The 26,223-nt window shown below is 43.4% G+C and overlaps 1 protein-coding gene across 3 annotated transcripts in view; it reads left to right on the top strand.

Annotated features, from left to right (window-relative positions):
* The first annotated feature begins 805 nt into the window (after nucleotides 1-805).
* MAP3K3 (mitogen-activated protein kinase kinase kinase 3) overlaps nucleotides 806-26,223 on the top strand; it is a 62,151-nt gene continuing 36,733 nt past the window's right edge. For 2 of the 3 annotated variants that reach the window (XM_082679860.1, XM_082679862.1), the window contains exons 1-4: nucleotides 806-897; nucleotides 9,239-9,360; nucleotides 10,974-11,066; nucleotides 20,103-20,143. In XM_082679860.1, coding sequence (XP_082535986.1) covers nucleotides 894-897; nucleotides 9,239-9,360; nucleotides 10,974-11,066; nucleotides 20,103-20,143 — 260 coding nt within the window. In that variant the 5' untranslated portion in view covers nucleotides 806-893. The remainder of the gene's footprint in view (nucleotides 898-9,238; nucleotides 9,361-10,973; nucleotides 11,067-20,102; nucleotides 20,144-26,223) is intronic. The other variant, XM_082679861.1, reaches the window with a different exon arrangement.

Raw genomic sequence — 26,223 nt, 5'->3', positions numbered from 1 at the left:
CCTCCAGCCGCCTTCCCAAACTCCAGCCCCAAAGTAGCCGGCGGGGAACCGCGCCAGCCCGCGCGCCCGCCGAGCCTTGGGTGACTGACGGGAGGTGGGAATGTGGGCGGAGCCTCAAGCGCGAGCTGTGATTGGAGCGACCCACACCTCCCAGGGAGAGAGGGAGGGCAAGCCTGCGAGGGATGCGCAGAGGAGGGTGCTCAGAGACCTCTATGTGATTGGCTAGCAGCGGAGTGAACCGGGAGCTGTTTCAATGATTGGCAGGCGGTAGACAGCCCTCGGAAACTGCCTTGGCTTCGCCTATTGGCATCCTGAGAGAGTAGGCGGGATTGGTTCATCAAGTGGTGCTGATGATTAGCTGGCGGCTGAGAGTTAGGATGTTGGAGAGAGAGCCGGGGCGGGGGGAGGAGGGGTGGCGGGGGCAGCGACTTCCTCGTTGGTATTGGCTGGTGAAGTGAGTGGGGGGTGGTACCAAGGTCCAGCGACTGCCTAGGATTGGCGGGTGCTGGGGTGAGTGACAGACAAGGGGGCGAGCTGCGCGACCAGCGGTTTGTTTTTCGGAGCGTTCCTGAGGTGGAGAACGGCGGCCGGACCGAGCGACTGCGGGACTGAGGGACTGGCGGTCGGGCGGGCCGAGCGGCGCCGCCGAGGCCGGGCTGGGCCGAGCCGAGGAGCGCCGGGGATGTAGCGGGCCACCCTGCCCATGCCACAGCGCCCGGCTGCGGGCGGAGCCGGAGCCGGAGCCTGGGGAGGCGGCGGGGGCCCTGAGCGCAGCCCGCGCCCCCTGCGCGGAGCCAGGCCCGCTGCCGTCCCCGCCGCCCGGGCCCCCGGCATGCAGCCCCGGCTGCGGAGGTGACACTCGGGCCCAAGACGCCGCCGCCGCCATCGCCACCATGGGTGAGTGTCGCCACCGCCCCGGCCTGTGCCCGCGCTGCTTCGCGTTGCCCCGCCCCGGACTGAGGGGAGGAGGACCCTGGGCCGCCGCCTGACAGGCATGGACAGCCAGCCGGGCCGGGACTGCGGACCGCCGGCGCCCGCCCGCCCGCCCTGCTCGCGGCTTAGCGGCTCCGCGGCCCGGGCGGGGGTTCTGGCTTCTTGGCCCGCCGGGGCGGCCCCGGCCGACGGAGCCCACTCGGCAGCCTCCTTCCGGGCCGCGCGGCCGGCGCATCCCAAAGAAGCGGCGGCGGGTCGAGGGCCCATGCTCGGCGGGGCAGCCCGCTCCGGGCCGAGCGAGCCGGACCGCGAGCCCGAGGGCGGGGGAGCGCGAGCGCAGTGTGGGGCCCGGGCTGGAGGCTGGTGCAGGCCCAGCTGCTGTTGTGTCTTTTCCTTGATTTGCTTTTTTTTCCTGCCTGTGTCATTTCCTTCCCTTTGCTCACACAGGCTGGCCTGTGAGAGTTCCCGGGGCTTGCTCTCGAGCCCTGTGCGCGCCCCAGCGCAGGGGGGAGGGCGTGCAGGGAGATAGGTTGGGAGGTGATTAAAACGGCAATCACTGTTATCAACCGCGCGGTTGAGAAATGCGAGCTGCGCGCAGATTGCTGGAGGTTAGGAATTGGTCGCGGGCTGCCACTTATAATACACATCCTACCTTTCGAAAAATCTAGTAGTGTTTTACATCCATTATTTTAATCTAACTGTATCCCTGAAATTATGTAACTTTTGAAAGAGAGAAACATTCACTACACAAAAGAATCTCTATGAAATCATTTCCTTTTTAATCGATATTTGTAACTTCTGTTGTGAAGATGTAATCTAAGAAAAGCTTTTAATGTCTTCCACACGCAGCATTTGAACTGAATTATATTTCATGTCCTTTTTGGTAATTTACCAAATGACTATTGGACTAGATTAAGTAGCAAATAACATTTTAGATGTACTTTGCTTCTCTTGTTGGATCAGTTATTTTGATACTGTTGTTTGCAATGGCAAGTTTTGTAAAGTATTTGGTATTGTCATAAATAATCAAGGGGTAAAAGTCAGTAAAAAGATCATTTGCACGACCATTGATTGCATCTGTGAAGAGGGAACGTTAATATTTGATTTGCCCTATAGCAAGGTCAAGTCGTTTCTGTAGGGGATTAAATGTTTGCTGTGTCACATGGGGCAGATATTCTTTTGCGGCCCATCTTTACACTCTGGCTTTGAATGAATTACCTTGTTCTGTTCCATACTGCCCCTCATACAGTAAGAGATGGGTTTGTTCATTTGTTGGGCTTACTGTTTCCTTCCCATGCTTTACTTCAGAAGTGCTTGCTTTTCTGGGAAAAGTCTGTGACAGTAAGCAGAAAAGGAACCCAGTGAGGCCTGGTATTTAAATACATAATTCACCAAATACTCATTGAACATTTACTATAAATGGGGAACATAATTCTTCTTGTCCTCCCCAGGTTTCATACATTTATTTTGTGTTCTGGAATTTGATGATTGAACTAAATCTTTGAATTGATTTGTGAGCCTACACTTGCTATAATCTTTCTAAGTCTTTCCTTTTTGTCCTGCGGGGACAGTCTTAAGTCCCAAAGGGTAGTGTGAAATACTTGAGGGTGTGCAGACCTACTTCCCACTTTCTCAACTGCTAAATCAGTTAGAGTGTCCAGATGCGTTGACTACATTGCATCCCTAGAAATAAAATAGATGTCAGCCTGTTTTCACATTTCAAGATATTTTCAGGGGCTTCCCTGGTGGTGCAGTGGTTGAGAGTCCGCCTGCCGATGCAGGGGATGCGGGTTCGTGCCCCGGTCCGGGACGATCCCACATGCCGTGGAGCGGCTGGACCCGTGAGCCATGGCCGCTGAGCCTGTGCGTCCGGAGCCTGTGCTCTGCAACGGGAGAGGCCACAACAGTGAGAGGCCCATGTACCGCAAAAAAAAAAAAAAAAAAAAAAATTCAAAAAGTTTAAGTGTGTGAGTATATGGAGAGACAATAATGAGGAGGAAAGGAACTATATAGGTAGGGTCCAGAGCCCCAAACGAAAAAGGACCAAAAATTCAGTGTCTTCTCATTTGTCCCCATGTCAGGTTTTACATGAAGAAAGTGAGACAGTGAGGGGAGAATTAACTTGCCTGGTGGTTGCAGTATATTAGGCAAGCTGATTTAAGAACCACTGCCTGGCTTTCTTCAGCACTCTCCCCTCATACCATTCTCGGTTTCCTTTTAGTAGATGACCTTGACGTGCAATTAGAGCTGATAACGAATTCTCTTAGAACCTGGCCTTTAGTTTGCTTTGTATATGGCTCAGCAAGCATGTATGTACAAACACACACACAGAGTCTCTCTTAAATACTAGTTTCCATTTTGGTGACATAAATGATGAAAAATCAAATTCCCAGGTTAGTATGCTTTAGTTGCTGCATGCAGTCCTAAATAAATTCAAGGAGTAATAAGAGAGAAGCATAGACTTATTAATATTTTTATTATACTTGTTAAACTCCAGCCCAGTGAGGAAAGGACTAAAACTAATTTGAGTTCCTGCCCTTCAGGTTCCTTGGTTAATAGTCATATTTTCCTGAGCTGTTCTAAGCCCCAGACTCAAGCTTGTTTGACAACTTGGGTTGGTAATGAAAAGAGGTCAGATTTTGTATTGGCTGTTAGCCCCAGTAAATTTCTAGTGGAAATTACACTTATCCTTGTAAATAATAGGAAATAGTCTTTTTTTTTTTTGGCTTTGATACTATGTGGTTATAAAGAAAAATTTGGGCTTGACTGGTCATTTTTTCTTGGTCACACCAAAATTCTCTCCTAGTTTTAGTAATTATAGTGGCACATGCTGTTAATAACACCTAAGATTAATTTACTAGTGTTTATTTGGACTCTATAAATGCAATCTAAAATTTAGTGGGAAGTATTACTGAAAACTATGCAACAACTTGGAAATGTTACTGGAAACGATCATGAACTGAGTATAGGATTTAGGATGTTGTGGTTCTGGTTTGATAACTTGGTTTGAAGTCAGAATCGTTGTGATTTACAGATGCCTTGTGTCTCTAGGGTTTCAAGTCTGTTGGGAGCTCCCAATTAGACCAAGCTAGAATCTGACCACCTGTGTATACTCTAAATAGTTAGCAACTGTTTTGATTGAAATTGGGATCACAGTTTAATGAATCAACATGGCTATGTCACGACTAGATTTCTGATACTGTACAAAATGATGATTGGTTTTTAAAACTGAATTTTAGGCATTTGTAAAAAGTATCAGTCCAACTTAGCATTACTTAGGGGAATACATAGAGGAAGAAGCAGTTTTCTTGGTTCTGACTATGTAAGCTATCCATTTTTTCTTTGCCCATTTATTGAGCATCTCTTATGTGTCAGATATAGTGTTAGGCCCTGTACATACATGTATCCTGTGTTTAAGAAGTTACAGTTAGGTGAGGTGAACCAAAAACATGAAAACAAATCAGTGCAATGAGGTGTTATAGGTACTTCATCAAAACTGTAAAGGTACATAGGAGGGAGAGATCAGTTCTGTAGTTTTGGGATTGACATACATTATCCTATAGTCCTCAGACCTGTAAGGTCAATTTCATTAACCATTAAAATAAAATATGATGGTGATATATTGATTTTTACGAGGAAGCAATAGCTTACTTTGTAATATGTATTTTTTAATTTTAAGTCATCAGTTAATATTGAAGGGCAGTTATATCCCAGAAACAGAAAAATAAACACCAGAATTTGACTTTGAGATTTAGCGAAGATTCAACCAGGGCCTTGAAGGAAAAAGGAAAAATGTTTCTTGTGAATTGAGGATCAGACCTTTTTGCTTATACTTACTATGAAATGATGTTTGCCCAGGTATGGAGAGGGTGGAGGCAGTGTGAGTATGTAACATGTCATGAACAGTAAGATAGTAAAATCTGACTCACAGACACTCTGAAGCACAGGATCTCCTGAGTGAGCAGTGTGATCAGATGATCTGGCAGAGTTGGGTAGAGCAAGGTGAAGAAGTAGTTTGTTAAATGAAAACAAAGATTAAATTTGGGGGTTGTATATATGGAAAAGAGTGAGTGTCTGGCATCATGCAGGACAACAATGTTTATCGAAGGACATGTTGCTTCTGGAAACTTTTCTGGGTTTTAAGCCAAGGGAATTTGTAAATGGGAGTGCCTTAGGACCCTGCTTTTAGATAGAAGTAATAGCTCAGTCTGGAAGAGTGACTTCCTGCTGGGACTAATGAGAGAGAAGTGTGGTGCCTGGCAGCCCCCATGCCTTAGGTCAGGGTATGGGGAGAAGGAAAAGTACACGCCGCTGGATAATTATGGATAGCTGTCTGCTTGAGACTGCTGAAGAGCTTCCACTTTTTAAGCCTGAACTGTAAACCTTGTTTCATAGATTCCTTCTTTTCTTTTTCTATGAATATTCCTCACCCCTAGATCCTTGACCTCCTAATCTCTAGAGTTAACTTCTTCCTCTGTGCTTCTTTCTGGTAGCTTTTAAGTGTGTCAGACCACCCCCATCCTTCGGAAATCTTTTCAAGGTTATATAGCATACTATTACCTCTGCCTCAGCTTGTTCACGTGTAAAGTTCATAAGTGAATTGTTGATTTCCACTACTTCCAATTTTCTTTTAATCTCCAGCTTCTCTATTCCCTGTAAAATTGTTTCTGCCTCTACTACCCTATTGGACCTGCCTGGCCTCTGCGTGCCCCTGCTATTCTTTGGTCTGAGCTTCTGTGGTGTCACCCTTGTTTTTTCCCAATCCTCTTAAAGGCTTCTGTGCCAGCACACCTTCTTCCTACTCTACTTGATGGCATTACTATTCACTGAGGATCAGTCCCTGACCTTTTCTTTTCCTCCACCACTCGCTTGCTTTCATGTCCTTCTCTCAGTTTATTTGTAAAGCTCTCTTGCATAGCTGGTACAACTTGCTTTTCTGGAAAACTCTTTATTCTGTAAAATCATCTATATAATCTCTTGCTACTCACACTGTAAAAAAATTTTTTTACACATGTGTTTATGTATTCTGGTTTGTTTCTTGTCTAATTCAGTCTCTTTATTTGTGTAACCTTGTATTTGTGTGTTTTGTCTTTTTACCCCTAGAGTTTGAATACCTTAAAGTATCTTTCAAAACTGTCTAACGTATAATACATGATAGGTATTCAGTAAATGGTTATTGTTAATGATTAATAAAAATTCAGAAATACAATTAAATATTAGGATAGATGGTGGCCTCCATTAACCTTTTCTCCATTGCTAATAATAATAGCCAGCATTTTTTTCAACATTAACCTTTTCTCCATTACTAAAAATAATAGCCAGCATTTTTTCCATCATTACTAAGTGTTAGGTAGCGTGAGGAATAATTTGTAAGGTTTTTTGTTTGTTTGTTTTTTCCCTTAAGTTTCACAGCAGCTCTGTGTAATGATACTTTTATTATCTCCATTTTACAGATGAGGAAATTGAGGTTTAGGGAGAATAAGTAATTTGTTTAAGGCCTCTTAAAGCCAGGTCTTTCTGACTCCAAAGTCCATATAACTGACTACTGCACTCTAAGAAAGCTGCTATTTGTTTTTAAAAGGTTTGTTTGTTTGTTTTTATTTTTTAAGGAAAGAGTACGATAGCACAGATAATTCAGTTAAAATCCCAATCCAGGAAGAAATGCCTAAAAGAACCACTCGATTTGCTTCCTGTCTTTATCCATGTCCTCAGTTTGAAGTATCAGTTTAAGAACCAGGGCTTCCCTGGTGGTGCAGTGGTTAGGAATCCGCCTGCCAATGTAGGGGACACGGGTTTGAGCCCTGTTCTGGGAAGATCCCACACGCTAAGCCCGTGCGCCACAACTCCTGAGCCTGTGCACCTAGAGCCCATGCTGCGCAACAAGAGAAGCCACTGCAGTGAGAAGCCTGCACACCACAACGAAGAGTAGCCCCCACTTGCCGCAACTAGAGAAAGCTCGCGCACAGCAACGAAGACCCAACACAGCCAAAAATAACTAAATAAATTTATTTTTTAAAAAAAGAACCCGTTTGCCTCTAGAAATATATGCAACTTTGACACAAAATCAGATTCTATTACTTTGTTTCACTTGGGTCAGTTGCCCCAGATTTCAAGAGATAGAACCAAACCATTCCTCTAGTGTGTTCGCACCACTGGAACTACCAAACAAGTTCTTATCCATTAAGTAATGCCAGGAATTGGTTAGCTTCCTGGAAACAGAATTTGTCAACCTGATAAACCAGCTCTTATAATAGCATCATCTTATACAGAATTAGAAACAATTTCTTTGGTCATACTTGTCATGGATTTGACTTGGAAAGCATGTGCCTGTGTCTGTATATTCACATCCATCTTGTTTCAGTATCTGAGTTGAGACAACTGAAGTTCTCAATTCTAAGGCTGGTTACCTTGATACTGAAAACTATATGCATTCTGCTGTTAGGACTATCACTGGATGCTCCTCAGAAAACACCCACCTAGTCATAATCATAATGACCCCAATTTACTGTTACAGTTGGCCCAATAAATTTATACATATATAATATTTAATGATATATAAGCCAATTTAATATATAAGCCTATATATATATGTTATACATATATATAATCTAGTCATCCTAGCTTAGATGTTATGCTCTAGTTTTAAAATCTTGGTTGGGAGGTTAAAAAACAAAACAAAAACCAAGCAAGTTCCCTTTAAGGAGCCTACAGGTAAATTGTGAGAAAGTATAAAATAATTGATGGGATGTATGTGTTTTAATTTTTTTTTTTTTTTTTTTTGCGGTACGCGGGCCTCTCACTGTTGTGGCCTCCCCCCTTGCGGAGCACAGGCTCCGGACGCGCAGGCTCAGCGGCCATGGCTCACGGGCCCAGCCGCTCCGCGGCATGTGGGATCCTCCCAGACCGGGGCACGGACCCGTGTCCCCTGCATCGGCAGGCGGACTCTCAACCACTGCGCCACCAGGGAAGCCCTGTGTTTTAATTTTGACAGATGTCTTTCTGTAGACACCCACTTCCTCATTCGTTATCTCATTTACCTCATTCTTTTCATACTACAACTATATCACTCTCATACTTTTGTATATATTTTGAAGTGGAATTAGTTGGGAAGCTACTCTACTGGTGTTTTTCCTTCAAGTCTTAAATCTAATTTTACTTTTCTGAGCAGACAAAAATCTCTTCAGGGGCACCCTTCTCCTTCCTTTGCTGCATCTCCTCAGAGGGCATGTAGGGCACCCAAGCAGATTTGGTTTAGGAAGAGGGGAGAGGCAACTAACGCCGCTTTACTTCCTATACTCCATGCTGCTCTTTCCTTTCCACAGGATATTAGAGTATTTTCAAGGGACAGTGATAAAGCGCAGAAGATAGGCACACTCTGTGGGTGGAGTCTTGTACTTCTTTTAAGGTGTGCCCCAAGTCCCTAAGTGACTAATTTGTCACTAAAGCAAGTGTAACAGCTCATTCCTCATGTTTCTTTGCAGATCAGCAGATTTATTTTCAACTCCCCAGTGCTATTTGAGTAGACAAGGATCTCTTGAAGGGCCTAGGAGGATTTTGCAAAACATGGAATTGGGCTGGTTTAAGTTCTGGGTTTTGGCCAGTTGTCTTCATTGCATGAGAACTGTAGTGATCTATGCTATGTCAAGAAAGGGGGATTAAAAGTAATACCAGTAAGGCAGAGACAATGCATTGCTTGGTCAGTTAGGGAAGAAAAACAATAGAACTGCCTTTTGACTTCCCTGTGGGAAGCAGAAGGCCTATAAAATTGTAAAGAGTTGGGAGGGGGCATTCAGAGGCTAGGCTTGTAAAACAACATTTGTTCAAAGCAGCGACCTGAGGTCCTTGTTTGGTACCTTTTAAATATGCTCTCCTGTGTATGATAGTTTAGGAATAAGTCTGACTGACTATGTCCCATAATCAGCTCTCCATGAATTCATCTTTTCACTCAGTACCCTACTACACTGTGCTTTGTTGTTCTTCACTCCAACTCTTCATCTATTATTCCTGGTTGAGTTTCTCTGGCACTGGAAGAATTGGTCTGTTTGAACACCTCCCTTGCCCCCAGTGAACTGGTAGATATTGCTGCCAGAAATCTGATTGGAGAGCTGTTAAGAATCCATTAAAATTCAAATTGCCGTAGTCTGACCTCAGTTATCTACTTTTCACAGATAACAAATTCATGAGATTATAGTTACAGGGTCTCTCACCTGGGCAGAACTCCCTGAGTGTTAGTTATATAATTTGTGAAAGTACTTCTGTGGTCTGTATTAAAGTACCTTAGCCCATGTGCTCTCTTTCTTTGCAGACGAACAGGAGGCATTGAACTCAATCATGAAGGATCTGGTGGCCCTCCAGATGAGCCGACGTCCCCGGGTGCCTGGATATGAGACCATGAAGAACAAAGAAACGGGTCACCCAAATAGGCAGGTGTGTGCGGCCATGGCTGTTAACTAAATTTGTTGGGGAGGGGTTTTCAGGTGGCAAATATGTGAGAAGCCAATGATACTCTGATACAGGCTTGAATGCTATTGGTCCCTTCCCTTAAGTCTGTTAAATGGTAAGTGATATGTACTAACCAGGTGTGGGTTGTGATCTGGAGTCCCAATGCCTTGTGCATCTCACCTTGTAAATACTGTTTCATCTTTGGAGAGTTAGAATAATTTCTTCACTAATTATGGGGACAGTATTCATATACTTTTTCCTTTACTGATCATTTGGCAAATATTTTATCCAGATTCACGATCCCTAATTCAGAAACTTTTTAGCTATCTTACAGTATATACTCAGAAAAAATTAATTAATTTTAGTATTGGTTTATTTAAAATGTAGTTAGGAAGGGAAATTTATTTAATAAAACATCATATATATTCTGAAAGTAACAATGAGTGATTTTGTTATTGTTGTTTACAGTTGTTTCCCCCCATTAACTCAGGTAGTTGAGAGTGCCTGTTTTATTGAGAGTTGTGTGCTTCTTTAGGAAAACAGCTTCTATTTTGTTAACATTTAAAGTTGTGTGCTGTTGAGAACCTTCTTCTCGCCTCCAGTGTCACTGACCTCCCTGTTGCCTAGGCCCTTTGGCCCACAGAGAGGAGTGAGTGACGGGGAGCTTTCCTTCCTGGTGGGTATCAGATGGCCAAGTTTGGTGTGTTTGATGATATCCTTCCTTGTGGTTCTCTTCGTTATCAGCTAATCTTCTCTCTCCTCATTTGCACCTTGTCTACCAATTCTTCAGAAGTGCTCTTGGTTCCTGGAGAAAGTATAAGGGGCTAGAACTTCTTCTGTCTGAGGTTGGCTAGATATAGCCTCCCAGAGTATTTCCTGCCTTTAGGAAAACTAGGGACCCGAAGTCCTTTTGTTTCAGTTGTAACATAAGGAATAGTTTAGAAAGCTGCTTTTATTTTTTGTGTTTACCTTACAGAACTAGGGGAACAACAGAATAGGGCCCATTCTTGTACTGTTGTACATTATTCTAATTGTGTGGGTTCTCACTTGCTGTAACTCACTTCTATTCAAAGCTGCTTTTGGAAGGAGCATTTTACCAGAAGTGAATCCCCTCCCCCAGGCTTGAGCCTAATGACCTCACTTTCCTTCCTGTCTTCCTATGTAGAGTGTGCTTGTTAACGCTGCTCCAGTCAGCTGATCTTTCTCCAAATGGGACTATTAGCGTGGATGTCAGTTAGTAGGTGAAAAGGGGAAGCTTTCTTGAGTTGGAAGACCTAAATGGACTCTGCGGAGAAGAGGCGGGGTGGAGTGGTCTCTGATCATTCCTTGAAGGGAGATTACCTTTTAGGAATCCTGTTTAGGCCTAAGAGCTATTATAAGAAAAATCCTGATCTTTTACCATGCCTGCTGCTGTGTTATTGGGGTGAAGGCAGTGGTTATGAAGGTAGAAGCCTGTGAAAAGGATTGACTAGTATAGAGGAAATAATCTTAACAAGCGGTACTAGCTCTTTGGACCCACGGTTTACTTGAATATCGTCAAACTTTTTCTGTTGCATGAAGGATACAAATTATTAACCTCAGTTTTTTTGCTTTTAAAGAAAAAACACAACAGCAGCAGCTCAGCCCTTCTGAACAGCCCCACAGTAACTACAAGCTCATGTGCAGGGGCCAGTGAGAAAAAGAAATTTTTGGTAAGGAACAAAATTACCCGTTAAAGCTAAAATGTGCTTTTAAATCTACTAGTGCTGGAAGAGTGTGGAATTCATTTCCTGGACAAATTGTTTTAGTGGATTTGCAGGGAGCACTGGTTACTCATTACCTGTGTGCTGTCACCATTTCTCACAACAGTATTATTCATAAGCAACCTCTGTCAGTGCTGTCCAGTAAACTTCTGTGATGATGGAAATGTTCTATATTTGTACTGCCCAGTGTAGTTGAGGAACTGAATTTAAAATTTTATTTAATTTTAATTAATTTAAATTTAAATAGCTACATATGGCTAATGGCTATTGTCTTGGATAGCACAACTTTATATACTGTATAAGGGACTATTGATTTGTTGGACAAGAAATTAAGTACATGCTTGGAGATGTGCACATCTCCTTGGTACATTCGTTCCACCACACAGGTCATGAGTTTCTATGCATTGTGATAATCTCATCAGTGGGAATCCCAGCTAAGCGTCTATTCCAGGGGGCATGGGGATCTGGGGGGAATATGAAGCTTGGAACTAGCATGGCTGTTTAGAAGTTGAAGCTCAAAGTTTTATGCTAATATTGGGTAAAAGGGCAATGAAAACGTCAAAATAGCTTCCCCCTTAATAAAGTCAAGGTTGTAGAATGGTCTCTCCTGGGAAGTATAGCAGATGTTCAGCTTCTGACCAGGAGAAATAGTCTTCAGCAAAATCGTGAAAGCAGAAGGAGAGAGAGAGTCTCAGTGATTGCATTTCCAAGGAAGGATGGGGTGAGATGCGGATGGTGGGAACATTTAGGGGGAGAAGTGTTTACAGCTCAATGTAATGAAAAGAGCGCAGCCTGAGTCTTGAGATGTTAATAATCTGTTAATGTAGGACTTTACAGTTTACACAGTGAATTCCCTTTTTAAAAATTCTTGTTTTTGTTTGCTTGGGCCTAGGATAGGATTAAACGGTTTTCTCCAGTAGCAATTCTTCTGTCAGAAGGTCCATGCTTAGGAGGAGAAAGGACTGAAAGATCAAAACCTAATTTAAATGGCTAAGAGATGCCAAATTGGTCTAAGAAATGTCAAATTGGGCTAAAGATTCAAATTGCAGAGTCCCAGTTGAAAGTACCCGAGTGTTTTGGCCACCAGGAAAGGTGGTTTGTTCAGGGATGGAATGATGTTGGCAGAGGCAAGCAGCGCCTCAGAGTGAGAATGGCAGTGCTGAGATTGGCATAGCCTCATGGGGCTCAAGCTTGGCACAGCAAGGAATGCCACGGGAGCTGGGGGTTCACTGACAGAATCGTTTGGGGGCTGAGGCCTGGAAGAACGGGAAATCATAATTTAATACCTCTGCTTGGCAAGACTTCAGATACCCTCTTCCCTGAGTAAACAAGCTAGGCAACTAATTGAAAAAGAGAATACATTTGAGAAAAACTGAGCATTCTGAGCAGCTACGGAAGTACAGGGGTATGAGGCGCTTGGTTATTCAACTATTTGCTAAGAGTTAGGATCTGTGCTCTCTGTATTCTCCCACCTGGACATTAGGTCCCTGGAAGCCTACAGCCGGTTAGAGCTGGCTGCATGTTCTTAGACATGTGTGGCACATCCTCAGCTGGGGCCTGTGGCTGGTTTTATAGGCCATGAAGGGCAGACCCTTTAGCAGTCATCAACTAACAGTGCTTTATCAAAAGGTGCTATTTCTCTGTGAGGGCGACAGCTTAGTGTAGTGAAAGGAGCACTGGCCCAGAAGTCATTGAGTTGTTAATAATCCATTAACATGGATCTTACAGTTTAGAGAGTGCTTCCAACAACAACAGTTAACAGCAATAACAACAACTATAAGCTAAACTATAAGCATGTGTATAATACTTTAAAGTTTACAAAGTGCTTATGCAAAGATATTAAGTAGAGCCAGGAAGCAAACCCAGATCTTCTGACTCCCGGTCACAGTAATTTTACCATGTATAAGTCTGATAACCTTTTTAAACCTCAGTTTTTCCATCTGAAAATACAGGCCTAGTGTCTACCTCTGAAAGTTGTTGTAAGATCATAGACAGAATACAAAAGATTTTATACATTGTAAAACAAGGTACGGGTGTAAAGTGGTAGTGACTACATCACTTCTGTTAATGTTCGGGCATTGTGGGTATGAGCGCTAGTGAAAGCATCTAACCAGAAGTATGCAGATTGTCATGGAACTGAAAGGGTTAAGGTTTTCTACCTTTATTGGACTGACATTACTATATATCAGATGGTCCTTTGCAGACTTAGGAAGCTAATCTGATATATGAAAGTCCCAGTAGAAGAAAAAATAGAATCCTTATTACCATGGATTCCTGTTTCCCTTGAATCTTATCACGGTGGTAGGTAGAGGCTTGAACAGAGCCCAGGGTCTGGGCCTGACCCTCCAGATGTTCACTAGTGGGTGCTTAAGAATGGAAAAGTTGCTTTCTTCATAGCAGCTGCTAGAAGGGCAGGCTCTTGGCTATTAGTTACAGAGGAGGAGAATTCTAGGAGCTGTTCCTCCGCAGGGTCAGTGATTGAGCAGACTGTCTTTTGCTTTTACTGTGATAGACCTGACTCTTGAGGACTTCCTTTCTCTTTCATGGGTTGTTGATAAGATAGGCTGGCTAGTTTGAAAATAAAACATAATACAATATACAAGCCTCATATTCTATTTTATAAGAAGCTTCCTTTTTTGTGTGTGATAGTTTATTAACTAGCAGTAAATAACTAATACACTATTTCATCATTTATTTATTCAGATACTCACTGAGCCCCTGCTGCATGCCAGGCACAATGCTGGGACTGGGGATATAGAAAGAATTAGGGTAGGGAAGAAGGTTGCTTTATAATCACCTCTTCCACTGATCTCTTAGGACTTTCCTGAGTCACACAAATAAAATTATTTTTGTTGCTCTTTTCTTCTCATTTATTTACTTTCTTTGGCAAAGTAAGGACTCCAGTGCCAGAGATGTGGGAGCCAAAGGTATATGGCAACTACAGGGAGGGGGAGCACTGCAGAGTCAGAGAGAGGGCACCGGAGACACGGGCTGGCCGGGGCCTCTGCCATGTCAGAGGTTCATAAGCCTTTGTTTAATAAAGGTTGTTTTGAATTCTTGGGAGTCTTCTTGGGTTACATATCCGGTTGTTGAGTTCAAACTTTGAGAAGGTCACGTCTGCTTAAGTTTGGTAGCGTTGGTTACTCCTATTGCCCCCTGAGTTCCCAAATCCGTAGCCCCGCCTGGAGGCCTGCAGCCAGGCCTGGGCGCGCTCTCACCCTTCCTTTCGCCAGGTTAGCTCTGGTGGGCAGGGGACTTGAACCTGCCTAGACCGGAATTTTTGTACTGGCACTTCTTTCTCAGCAGCAGCACCTCTCCATTCAGTTCAACATGGGCCTATACTCAACCTTCTTAGACAAAGAAATATAAGTTATATTCCCTGTACCCTAGGAATCATGCAGTCTTATGAGAAATGAGAAATATGTAAAAAAAAAAAAAAGAAACTAAGGTACTATGTGACTATGCCTAAATACATGGTACAGATACGGAGAGCCACAGGAGGCCAGGAAAGTAAAAGACGAACTTGGGCCGAAGGAGTTATGGAGTCATTTCTGGAGGAGGTGGCACTGGAACCAGGCAGTGAAGGATGTATAAGAGTTTAGTTAGGTGGAAAGGAGGAAGTGTGGCACTCCAGGTTGGGAAGCTGAATTATTAAAGGCCTAGGGGAAGGAATGAATATGGCATATTTCAGGAAATCGGGTGGACATTGATCTGGCTGGAGAGAGGGTTCCCTTTGAGAACAAACGGTGTGAGATGATTAGGTAAACTGAGTGAGCTTACATTCCAGAGGGCTTTGAATGACAGTAAAGAACTTAGACTTTATTCCATAGGTCATGGGTATCACTGATTACTTTTTGAACAAAGAAGGGGTGTGGTGAAAGTGGTGGTTAAGATGACTGAAACTGTGTAGGAATGTAGAATGTGCTGGAAGGGGGGAGCTGAGAAGTACAGAGGCTGCTTCAGGAATTCAGAAGGGGAAAGGGGCTCCGAGAGTGACAACTGAGAGAATGGGAAGCAGAGTTTCATACTGGAGTCCCTGGAGGGGAGAATTGGAACTTGCTGTCTGGCTGTGAGAAAGGGAAAAGAAGGAAAGAATCAAGCAGAACTCAGAGGTTTGAGCCTGTAGCCAGTATTAGAAATGGCAACACTGAGAAGGGGGACTAGTTCGGGAGGGTAGTTGATGCAGACACACATGGCTAGGTTGAGTTTGCGACTACAGTGAAATACTCTGAGAGGTATGTGTGTATATTGCTTTTGCAGGTACACAATCCCTTATCTGCAACTCTAAAATCCAAAGAGTACTGCAAACTAAAAGATGTTTTTAAAATTTTATTTCTTTATTTTTAAATTTGCAGCAAATTCATTTGGCAACAAAACTTGGCCTGAATGGACACAGGGCCATTTACAGTCTTTATTTATTTGACTAATTGTGAATATTCATACTTTTCAATACAAAAACTAGCTTTTGCTCTTAACAGGTAAACCCTAAATCTTAGTGACTGTACAGATACGGCCAGCACAGGGAAGGGGGGACAGTGTTCCCCACAGTCACTTAAGGACCCTGATTGAAGGTGGCTCCATTGACCTGGCACACGTGGCTGCCGGGGAAGAGAGTGTAGAACTCAACTTTGTTCCCAGCTGCTGGTCAGAAGTAGTTACAAAACCCCAAACTACCTTCAGGAGAGGCTAAGCAGCGCAGAGGGGTGCACGGAATGCCTGTGAGCGTTCTGCTGTGCCGTGGAGTGCTGCCCAGACACCTTCCCCCTGGAGGGGCATCACTTAACATACAGAACACGTACCACTACCTCTCTAAATCCAAAAGTGCTTTCTGAGACACTTTCGGCCCCAAGGGTTTTGGCTAAAGGACCTGTATTACCATTTTTTGAGCACTTATTATGTGTCAGGAACTTTTCTCATATCTTTATCCAGTTATTTCATTTAAGTATTTTGATAACTCCATGAGATAGATACTGTCACTATTTTCACTTTTCAGATGAGGAAACTGAGTCACAGAGAGATTAGTTCAAGGTTACAACAAGGAGGTTATAGAGCCAGGATTTGAAGCCAGACAGTTTGACTCTAGTGCTGCATTCCTAACAATGACTTATCTGCCTTATATCTGTGGCAGACAGATGAGGTTTCGCTTGAGAAATTGGGGCTGGACATAGAGATTTGGGAATCTTCTATTTATAGGTTGCCTGATTTTTTAATTCCTGCCAAGGGGAAGATGTGAGAAGAGGGAGAGAAATCCAGAGGCCAAAAGTCCAAACATTGAGGCACAGTTACATGTTGGGGGAGGGGTGTGAGAAGGCATGAGGAAGAGGAACCAGCAAAGAAGCAGAAGTGGTTAGAGTGGTGGCAGGTTCCCTGGCTTGGGATAGAGTCACAGAGGCAAGAGGAGAGAACCTCATGACAGAGGACGCCGCTACCAGTGCGAAATGCCTCGGAGGGGCAAGGAGGATGGTGGGCAGGAAGGAATTGAATCTAGTTAGCTGTATCTGAACTTCCTTATCCATGGCTTATTCTAGTCAGCCTGACAGGGGTCACTCAGATTTAGGAACTTGGCAGATTTGGGCACACCATGTGGTACATGGAAGCCTGCATCCTGCTCTGGAAAGGCTGTAGCCACATCAGACAAGGGATTCAGAAGGCTAGGCATCTTTGTTTACACTGCTTACTAATCACAGGCTAGGTTAGTCTTGAGTGGGAGTGATTTGTGGTTTGAGGCAAAAGTTTAATTCCCTTTCTCACTAAATTCAAGTAGAATAGTATTTGGATTGTGGCCCATCATGAAATAAATTTAGTTCCTTCAGTCCCACAAAGGGACAGAGGGGATTCCTTCATAGGTGCATCTAAATATAATGTCCCAGTTTAGAATGAGAGCTATTGTTATGTGTTTTTATGTTATGTATTTTTTATTACTATAAAAAATTAGATAAAAATCAACAGAGGAATAATTTTTTTTTAATCAACAGGAAAAAAGGGAAATCTGAATAAACTATGGGCTTTATTTAGCACATCAATATTGTTTAATTAGTTGTAACAAAAAGAAATGTACCATACTAATGTTACTGATAGGGGAAACTGGGGGTGGAGGGGGGAGAAGGGTATATGGACACTCTGCTCTATCTGCTCAACTTTTCTGTAACTCTAAAGCTGTTCTAAAAATAGAATCGATTAATAAAATATAATAATAATGAGTGCTACACCAAGGTGTGCTGGGCTGTGAGCAGGAGGAAGTGAAAGGAGTGGTAACCCAGCTGCAGGGACAGACAGTGCTGCAAACTGCGGTGAGCACTTGGGATACTCCAGAGCTAGTTGCGGAACCAGACAGCATGGGAAGCTGGAGACAGCATGTCAGATGTGGCAGCGTGTTGCAGGCACTGTGCTTCGGAAGGCCTTGCCACGGGAGCTGCTTAGTAGTTCAGGGGAAGGAGAAAAAGAAGACAGTGAAAACACTGCTGTCACTCATGCAAACCTTGAAGCCCCATGATAATTTCCTCTGCAGCAGTGCCTCACCTTTCTGCTTGTGTGCTCATGTTCACACGCGCATGTGCACACATACACACACAGTCTCTCTCACCTGGAATGCACACCAGAGGGGGCACACTGCCTTTCCATGCCACCTCCTCCATCTCCACCTACGCACAGCCTCAGCCAGAGCCTCCCCTACTGGTTCCCCAGGCCCCATAGCTTCCTGCATGATCGCTACCCTGGTGTCCTGATGCTGGCTCCATTATTATTACTCCATCTTCTCCATGAGTTCTGAAAAGGTCTCAAAAGATCCTTTGATAGTTTCCTTCTTTCAGCGCTCCCATTGAAGCCCTGCATCTGTGAGTAAAATAAACCTCCCTTGCCTGTGTGACACTTAAGTTATACCATATCTGAGCTTCTTTTAAAGCATTATAATCTTGAGAGAACTTGTTTAACTTCATTGTAAATTAGGTTCTCCTGTAAAGTAGACACAATAATAGTACCTGTTGTGAGGGTTAGTTTAATTGATACATGTAACATGCTTAGAACAAGGCTTAGTATATAGTAAATCCTCAGTAAATGTTAACTGTTGTCATATTATTAGTAATGGGATCAAGTGGCCCATATGTTACATCAAAGGATGAAAGGACTGTATCAGGGCTGTATTTTGAAAAGTTGTCACATCGCAGGCCTACTCCTCAGGGGAGCTTTGCTGTCCACTGTTTAGTATGTGAGCTTTTCAGGGTCATGAAGCTCTTTGAGCTTCCATTTCCCTGTCTTTAAAATAGTGAGTTAGAGACTGTATTCTTATATTTTAATTCATTGACTCTCAAGGTGTATTCTAGGACCCCTAGGAAGTTCTCAAGAACCTTTCGAGGGTCCATCAGGTCAAAACTATTTTCATAATAGTACTAAGATGTTCCTTGCCCTTTATACCCTCATACTCTTAAGAATGTACAGTAGAGTTTTCCAGAGGCTACACAATACGTATTATCACAACAGTTTGAAAGCAAAAACTGATATGAGAATCCAGCTGTCTCCTATTAAGCCATGCATTAAAGAGACTGGCATTCTCTCACTTCACTTTTTTAAAGTTTTTTTAATTAAAATGTATTTATGTTAACACATAATGTTTTTAAATTATTTTTAAATAAATAAAATCTAAATTTTCTCGATTTTAATTTCTAACATGGCAAATATCAGTAGATATAATCTACATAAACAAAAGCTTTTTGGGGTCCTCAATAAGTTTTAGAGTGTAAATTAGAAACACCAGTCTAGTTCATTTGACTGGAAGGGAATTCTAGCCCCCCAATCTCTTGGGAAAAGGAAGTCCTGTGTGCACCCACCCTACCTTTCAGCTTTCTCCCTTTTCTGTCATCTTTTCTGTCTGCTCTGTGTTCTTCATCTTCAGATACTCTGAAACCCTCTTCTTTCCTCCAAGCCACAGTTTTTTAATTTGTCAATCTCAGTATAATTTTCATTCATTGACCATGAACTTTCTTACCTCCCCCTCTATTAGTTGTTGGTTTCCTGACTATCTTAGTTTTCTTTTTCCCCTGTACCTGTTCTTTTCTTCTATAATATCTTCTCCCTTTTCCTGTCATTTTTAACTCCTTCAAATTGTTTGTTTGCCCTTTACAGTATCTCTCGTCCTCCTTGATTTGTTCCTTAACATTCTAACACTCCTACCTCGTCTTAATTTCTGACACTTAACGCCCAACTCTATTCTTCAGTCAATCCGTTTAATAAATATTGTAAGCACAGATATATACTATTACCTTTGCTTATCACTGGAGCTACAGAAACAAGAGAGACATGAACCCTGTCCTCCTGGAGCTTATAGGGTACACATGATGGCCATTTAGGCTAGAGCTGGGGACAATTATAAGGTATTTGTCCAGAGTGCCACTTTACTCCCACTGAGGGCAGCCTTGAAAGGATTGTGGAAATCATTAGTAGCAGCAGCAACCATTTATTGCACGTCTACTATGTATTAGGTATTTTACTTACATTTTCTCGTTTAGTTCTCATAGCAACTCTGTGAATTAGGTATGTTTAGCCTTACTTTGCAGATGGAAAAACTAAGACTTACAGAGGATAAGTAACTTGGTTGTGGTCGTAGAGCTAGGAAGTATCAGTATTAAGGTTTCTTTTTCTGTCTAGTTACATCAGCCCAGAAGGAACGGTGTGCTGGCCAGGAGGTGGTGATATAGTGGGAGAAACTCCAGAGCCAGTTGTGGAAATAGAGAATGTGTGAACTTAGAAATGATATGTCAGAGCAGAGCACCTGAGCTGGGGCAGCCACCAAAGGATCTTGTCCCAAGAACTTTGTTGCCGCTGGGGTTAGAACTCATTGAAAGGAATGCCTGTCGGGGTAGAGAAGCTCTAACAGGAGCCATCAGGGATGTCTGCCTAAGGTTGCTAAAGGACTGCCTGAGACTTACCTGGGAAGGGCAGGAATGACACACACCAGAGAAACCGCTAACCTGTCTATCATTTCTTTGGCAGAGTGACGTCAGGATCAAGTTCGAGCACAACGGGGAGAGGCGGTAAGTCTGCCTTCTGATGAGTGGTTGTGTTCATGTATGCTGCATTTCTTAGAAAGTGTTCAGCTTGTGGAAGCCATTGCCCTGGAGTGATTCCTGTGGGGTCACTGGCTGGGGAATGGGGTTGATAGGGCATAAAGGGGAAAGTTTCACCCTTGGTTTGGCCTACTGATTGAACCTTGTTTCTGGTCTTAAAATTGGAAGCCGTTTCAACTGCTAATGTTTTACTCTTCTGCTCTTATTTTGCTACTGTGAGATCCACCATTGTGCTAGGGGAGGAAGTCAGGACCCCAGCTCTACTGAGTCATGGCTTCCAGACACACTGACACTGTGCCAGCCATGGGCATCAGAGGGAGATGAGGATTCTCCTGTTACGTGGTACCATTCCCATCCCCGGTAGAGTGTCCCTGGTTTTGTCCACATCAGGGGTCAGGTTGGTGAATTGGAAGTTTTTCTTTAAAATGTCTTGGGACTTCCCTGGTGGCGCAGTGGTTAAGAATCCGCCTGCCAGTGCAGGGGACACAGGTTCGAGCCCTGGTCTGGGAAGATCCCACATGCTGCGGAGCAACTAAGTCTGTGTGCTGCAACTGCTGAGCCTGTGCTCTAGAGCCTGTGAGCTGCAGTTACTGAAGCCTGCGCACCTAGAGCCCGTGCTCTGCAACAAGAGAAGCCACCGCAATGAGAAGCTCGCACGCCACAACGAAGAGTAGCCCCTGCTCGCTACAATGAGAGGAAGCCCGTGCGCAGCAATGAAGACCCAACTCAGCGGAAAAAGAAAAAAAAAGTTTAAAATGTCTCTAGGTCATGGGAAGCTGCATCGAGTCCCTCAGTTGTGAAAGATTTCAGTTCATTTGAGGACATAGAAAGGGAGTTTTCAGTCTGCATTCTGTATTTTACCTTGTTAGGGAAGTGAAAGTAATGTTACAAAACCCTTGTATCCTTTTCTCCATTGTCAGTATTTAGTTTTTTGTAGGAAGTCAAGGTAGAAGTTCTCAGTGGAGGAAAATGACTCCACTGAATTTCTCAAGTTATTTTAAGGAAAACCTTTAAGAAAGCCTACAGAACTCTGGTCAGGGGATATTTGAGACCCTGTGTGTGCATGTATGTGGCACAAGCATGCGCCCAAGCAAGCTTTTCAGTACCTGTTTTCCCCCTCTTTGCCTTTCTCTGCCATTGATAACTGCCCCGCCCTTTTTCCTTTGCTTTGAGCATTTGGAGGGGCAAAGAGCATACCCATCAGGATAAGCTCCACCTACTTTAGGAGTCCCACCAGAGGACCTTAGTGCCTTCAAATGCTCTTGTACTGGTAGTTCTGTACTGCTGGCATCTTTCAGCCCAATTTGAAACTAGCTCCGGAGAGCTTTGGCTGCTGTTCTCCCTTAAAAAAATACATTCGGCAGTCTGCAAGGTTGTCAGAGGTTGCCGGATGGAAACATTGTACAAAGAGTGGTCTGCAGAGCCAGGGTTCTGCTGCCGCCATGCGAATTCTAGGGCTGTTCCAGGGCCGGAGGGAAGAAGGTCTTCTGAGCTCTGTCCCCAGCTGTTTGTCCTATGACCTGCCAGTAGCATGGAACTTAAATTGTCACTTCATTGTTGCTCCTTTTCACACTTCTGACCTGACTGGGTTTTGGAGGGATTGCCAAACTTGGAGCAGCAGAGAGTTTTCAGAAGTATGAAGATAGGAAATCAAAAGCTCAGTTGTGTTGGAGCCTAATTACACAGTACACGCTCCTGAATTCCTGTTCCCTAAGTGGTGTGCAGTTACAGTGAGCGGACTTACACTGAGAAAGTGAATGTGTTTAGTTTCAGAGATGCTGCCAGATCGAAACCACAAATATTTAAGGTGGTCAGGCTTTTGAAGCCCTAAGCGGCAGTGTTGGTATCAAGGTTTTGAAAACTGCATTCTCTTTTTATGGAGCTGTTTTCGGGAGCCATGGCATTTCACTGTTTGTGTACTGTGTGTGGAATTGAGGACTTTATAAAGTCGGTGCGGGGAAGCCAAGTTCAAGCTGCTCTGTGCCAGACAGCTCTGGTTTCGTGTATTTCATGTCTTAGGATTTTGTAGAAAGTGTTATTGTGGGCTTTCTTTACTTTTTACAGGGAATATGGACAGTATGTACCTAAATGTTGTAGGCCCTTATAGAATAAGAATTTACAGAAAAGAGGAAAGAAGTAGTGACTTTTCCCATTCGTCATTGCCAGGTATCCATTCTGGTGGGCTGACTTTCCCTTTGCTTTGGAAGGGTGGGCATCAGACTTCTACCCTTCCTCCCTCTTAGCCTCAGGAGGGCAGAAGAGGACTGTAGATTAGGATCTCCTTCCCTTCATGTCTGAACACTGGTGGGGATGGTTGTCCTGGGTGTTAGACCCCTCTTTGAAGTACTGGCCTAAAAATGTCTGTTATTCAAGGTGGTAGCAGCAGCTTAGATCTTACCAAACCTGAGAGTGCTGGTTTCTGATCTTGACCAGACTTTTGGGCTGCTTTTGGGGGTTTTGAATGGCTCATCACCAGGCCAAATGCAGGAAAATTTATCTCTGAGCCTGATGTTTTTCTAACTGTGCTAGAGACATCTGAGTGATCTCCTGGTATTTTATTCAGAAAGACTGGCCCCGGGGATTTCCCTGGTGGTGCAGTGGTTAAGAATCTGCCTGCCAAGGCACGGGACATGGGTTCGATCCCTGGTCCAGGAAGATCCCACATGCTGCAGAGCAACTAAGCCTGTGTGCCACAACTACTGAGCCTGTGCTCTAGAGCCTGTGAGCCACAATGGCTGAGCCTGCGAGCCACAACTGCTGAGCCCACATGCCGCAACTGCTGAAGCCCGTAGGTCTGGAGCCATGCTCCACAGCAAGAGAAGCCACTGCAATGAGAAGCCTGTGCACCGCAAGGAAGAGTAGCCCCTGCTTGCCACAGCTAGAGAAAACCCACACGCAGCAACGAAGGCCCAATGCAGCCAAAAACATAAATAAATTTAAAAAATTGATTTAAAAAAAAAAAGGCTGGCCCCTTTTGAATTAATAGAAAGGTATTCTCTCAAAAGAATCCAGAAAACACTCATATCTAGATAACCCATATCTAGATTGCACCTAATTATTGTTTGGGACAGTTGATTTGAGGGAAAAATAAGGATTACAATATGGATGGATTTCCTGGTAGATATAAGCTAATACATTCAGCAGTATAATTTCCAAAAATGAAAGGTAGTGATGGATGAAGGAAAAGTTATAGAGAAATTATCTTCCTAAGATGTTATGCTTTGTGTGAAGGATAGATTATGGTTTATAGTAATATCCTATCAATGTTGTTCAGTAGAACTTGCTGCTGTAATGGAAAGGTTCTATAGTAATCCCTTGGTAGCCGAGGGAATTGGTTCCAGGACCCCCTGTGGATACCAAACTCCTTGGATGGTCAAGTCTCTTAGGTAAAATGGTGCAGTCTTGGCATATAGCCTATGTACATCTTCGTGTATACTTTAAATCATCTCTAGATTACTTATAATACCTAATACAATGTAAATGCCATGTAAATAGTTGCCAGCATGTGGCAAATTCAAGTTTTGCTCTTTGGAACTTTCTGGAATTTTTTTCAGTTTTTTTTTTTTTTTTTTTTTTTTTTTTGCAGTACACAGGCCTCTCACTGTTGTGGCCTCTCCCGCTGCAGAGCACAGGATCCGGACGCACAGGCTCAGCAGCCATGGCTCACGGGCCCAGCCGCTCCACGGCATGTGGGATCTTCCTGGACCGGGGCACGAACCCGTGTCCCCTGCATCGGCAGGCAGACTCTCAACCACTGCGCCACCAGGGAAGCCCTTTTTCAGATATTTTTGATCTGCAGATATGGACCTGTGGATATGGAGGGCCGACTTATAGCTGAGTTCTCCAGTATACTAGGCACTTGCCACATGTATCTAGTGAGCACTTGCAATGTGGCTAGTGGGACTGAAAGAGCCAATTCTAAAATTTAATTTGAATTTAAATAGCCACATGTGGCTAGTGGCTACCATACTGAACAGCGCAGTTCTAGATGATAACAGCTTTTATGGTGCCCACTGATTTCAGCCAGCCAGATTTCATTAAAATCCAATGGCTTACCTATCAAATTACCCATGACATTTTTCACAGAACTAGAACAAATAATCCTAAAATTTATGTGGAATCATAAAAGGCTAAGAATTGCCAAAGCAATCCTGAGGAAAAAGAACAAAGCCAGAGGCATACCCCTCCCAGACTTCAGGCAATACTACGAAGCTACAGTAATCAAAACAGTATGGTATTGGCACAAAAACAGACATTTGAATCAATGGAACACACAGTAGAGAGCCCAGCAATAAACCCACATTACCTACCATTAATCTTTGACAAAGGAGGCAAGAATATACAATGGAGAAAAGAGAGTCTCTTCAAGTGGTGTTGGGAAAGCTGGACAGCCACGTGTAAATCAGTGAAGTTAGAACACACCCTTACACCATACACAAAAATAAACTTGAAATGGCTTGAAGACTTAAATATAATACACGACACCATAAAACTCCTAGAAGAGAACATAGGCAAAACATTCTCTGACATAAATCATACTATTTTCTTAGGTCAGTCTGCCAAGGCAAGAGAAATAAAAGCAAAAATAAACAAATGAGACCTAATCAAACTTACAGGCTTTTGCACAGCAAAGGAAACCATAAACAAAATGAAAAGACATCCTATGGACTGGGAGGAAATATTTGCAAATTGATGCAACTGACAAAGGCTTAATTTCCAAAATATACAAACAGCTCATACAACTCAATAACAAAGAAACAAACAGCCCAATCGAAAAATGGGCAGAAGACCTAGTTAGACATTTCTCCATAGAAGACATACAGGTTGCCAGCAGGCACATGAAAAGATGCTCAGTGTCGCTAACTGTTAAAGAAGTGCAAATCAAAACTGCAATGAGGTATCACCTCACACTGGTCAGAATGGCCATCATTACAAAGTCTACAAATAACTAATGCTGGAAAGGGTGTGGAGAAAAGGCAACCCTCCTACACTGTCGATGGGAATGTAAATTGGTGCAGCCACTATGGAAAACAGTATGGAGATTCCTCAAAAAACTAAAAGTAAAGTTGCCATATGATCCAGCAATCCCACTCCTGGGCATATATCCAGACAAAACTATAATTCAAAAGATACATGCACCCCTGTGTTCACAGCAGCACTATTTACAGTAGCCAAGACATGGAAACAACCTAAATGCCCATCGACAGATGAATGGACAAAGAGGATGTGATACATATATACAATGGAATACTACTCAGCCATAAAAAAGAACGAAATAATGCAATTTGCAGCAACATGGATGGAACTAAAGATTATCATACTAAGTGAAGTAAGTCAGAAAGAGAAAGACAGGACTTCCCTAGTGGCACAGTGGTTAAGAATCTGCCTGCCAATGCAGGGGACATGGGTTTGAGCCCTGGTCTGGGAAGATCCCACATGCTATGGAGCAACTAAGCCCATGCACCACAACTACTGAGCCTGCGCTCTAGAGCCCGTGAGCCACAACTGCTGAGCCCATGTGCCACAACTACTGAAGCCCGCGCTCCTGGAGCCTGTGCTCTGCAACAAGAGAAGCCACCGTAATGAGAAGCCCGTGCACTGCAAGGAAGAGTAGCCCTTGATCACCGCAACTAGAGGAAGCCCGCACGTGGCAATGAAGAACCAACACAGCCAAAAATAAATAAATAAATAAATTTCTTTTAAGAAAAGAGAAAGACAAATACCAGATGATATCACTTATATGTGGAATCTAAAATATGACACAAATGAACTTGTCTATGAAACAGAAACAGACTCGCAGACATAGAGAACAGACTTGTGGTTGCCAGTGGGGAGGGGGATGGGGGAGGGATGGATTGGGAGTTTGGGATTAGCAGATGCAAACTATTATATATAGAATGGATAAACAAGATCCTACCGTATAGCACAGGGAACTATATCCAATATCCTATGATAAACCATAATGGAAAAGAATATGAAAAATAATGCATGTATATGTATAACTGAATCACTTTGCTATACAGGAGAAATTAATATAACATTGTAAA

Source organism: Grampus griseus, assembly GCF_964374135.1.
Source record: "Grampus griseus genome assembly, chromosome: 20".
NCBI lineage: Eukaryota > Metazoa > Chordata > Mammalia > Artiodactyla > Delphinidae > Grampus > Grampus griseus.
This window is presented reverse-complemented; position numbering and strand designations above follow the sequence as displayed.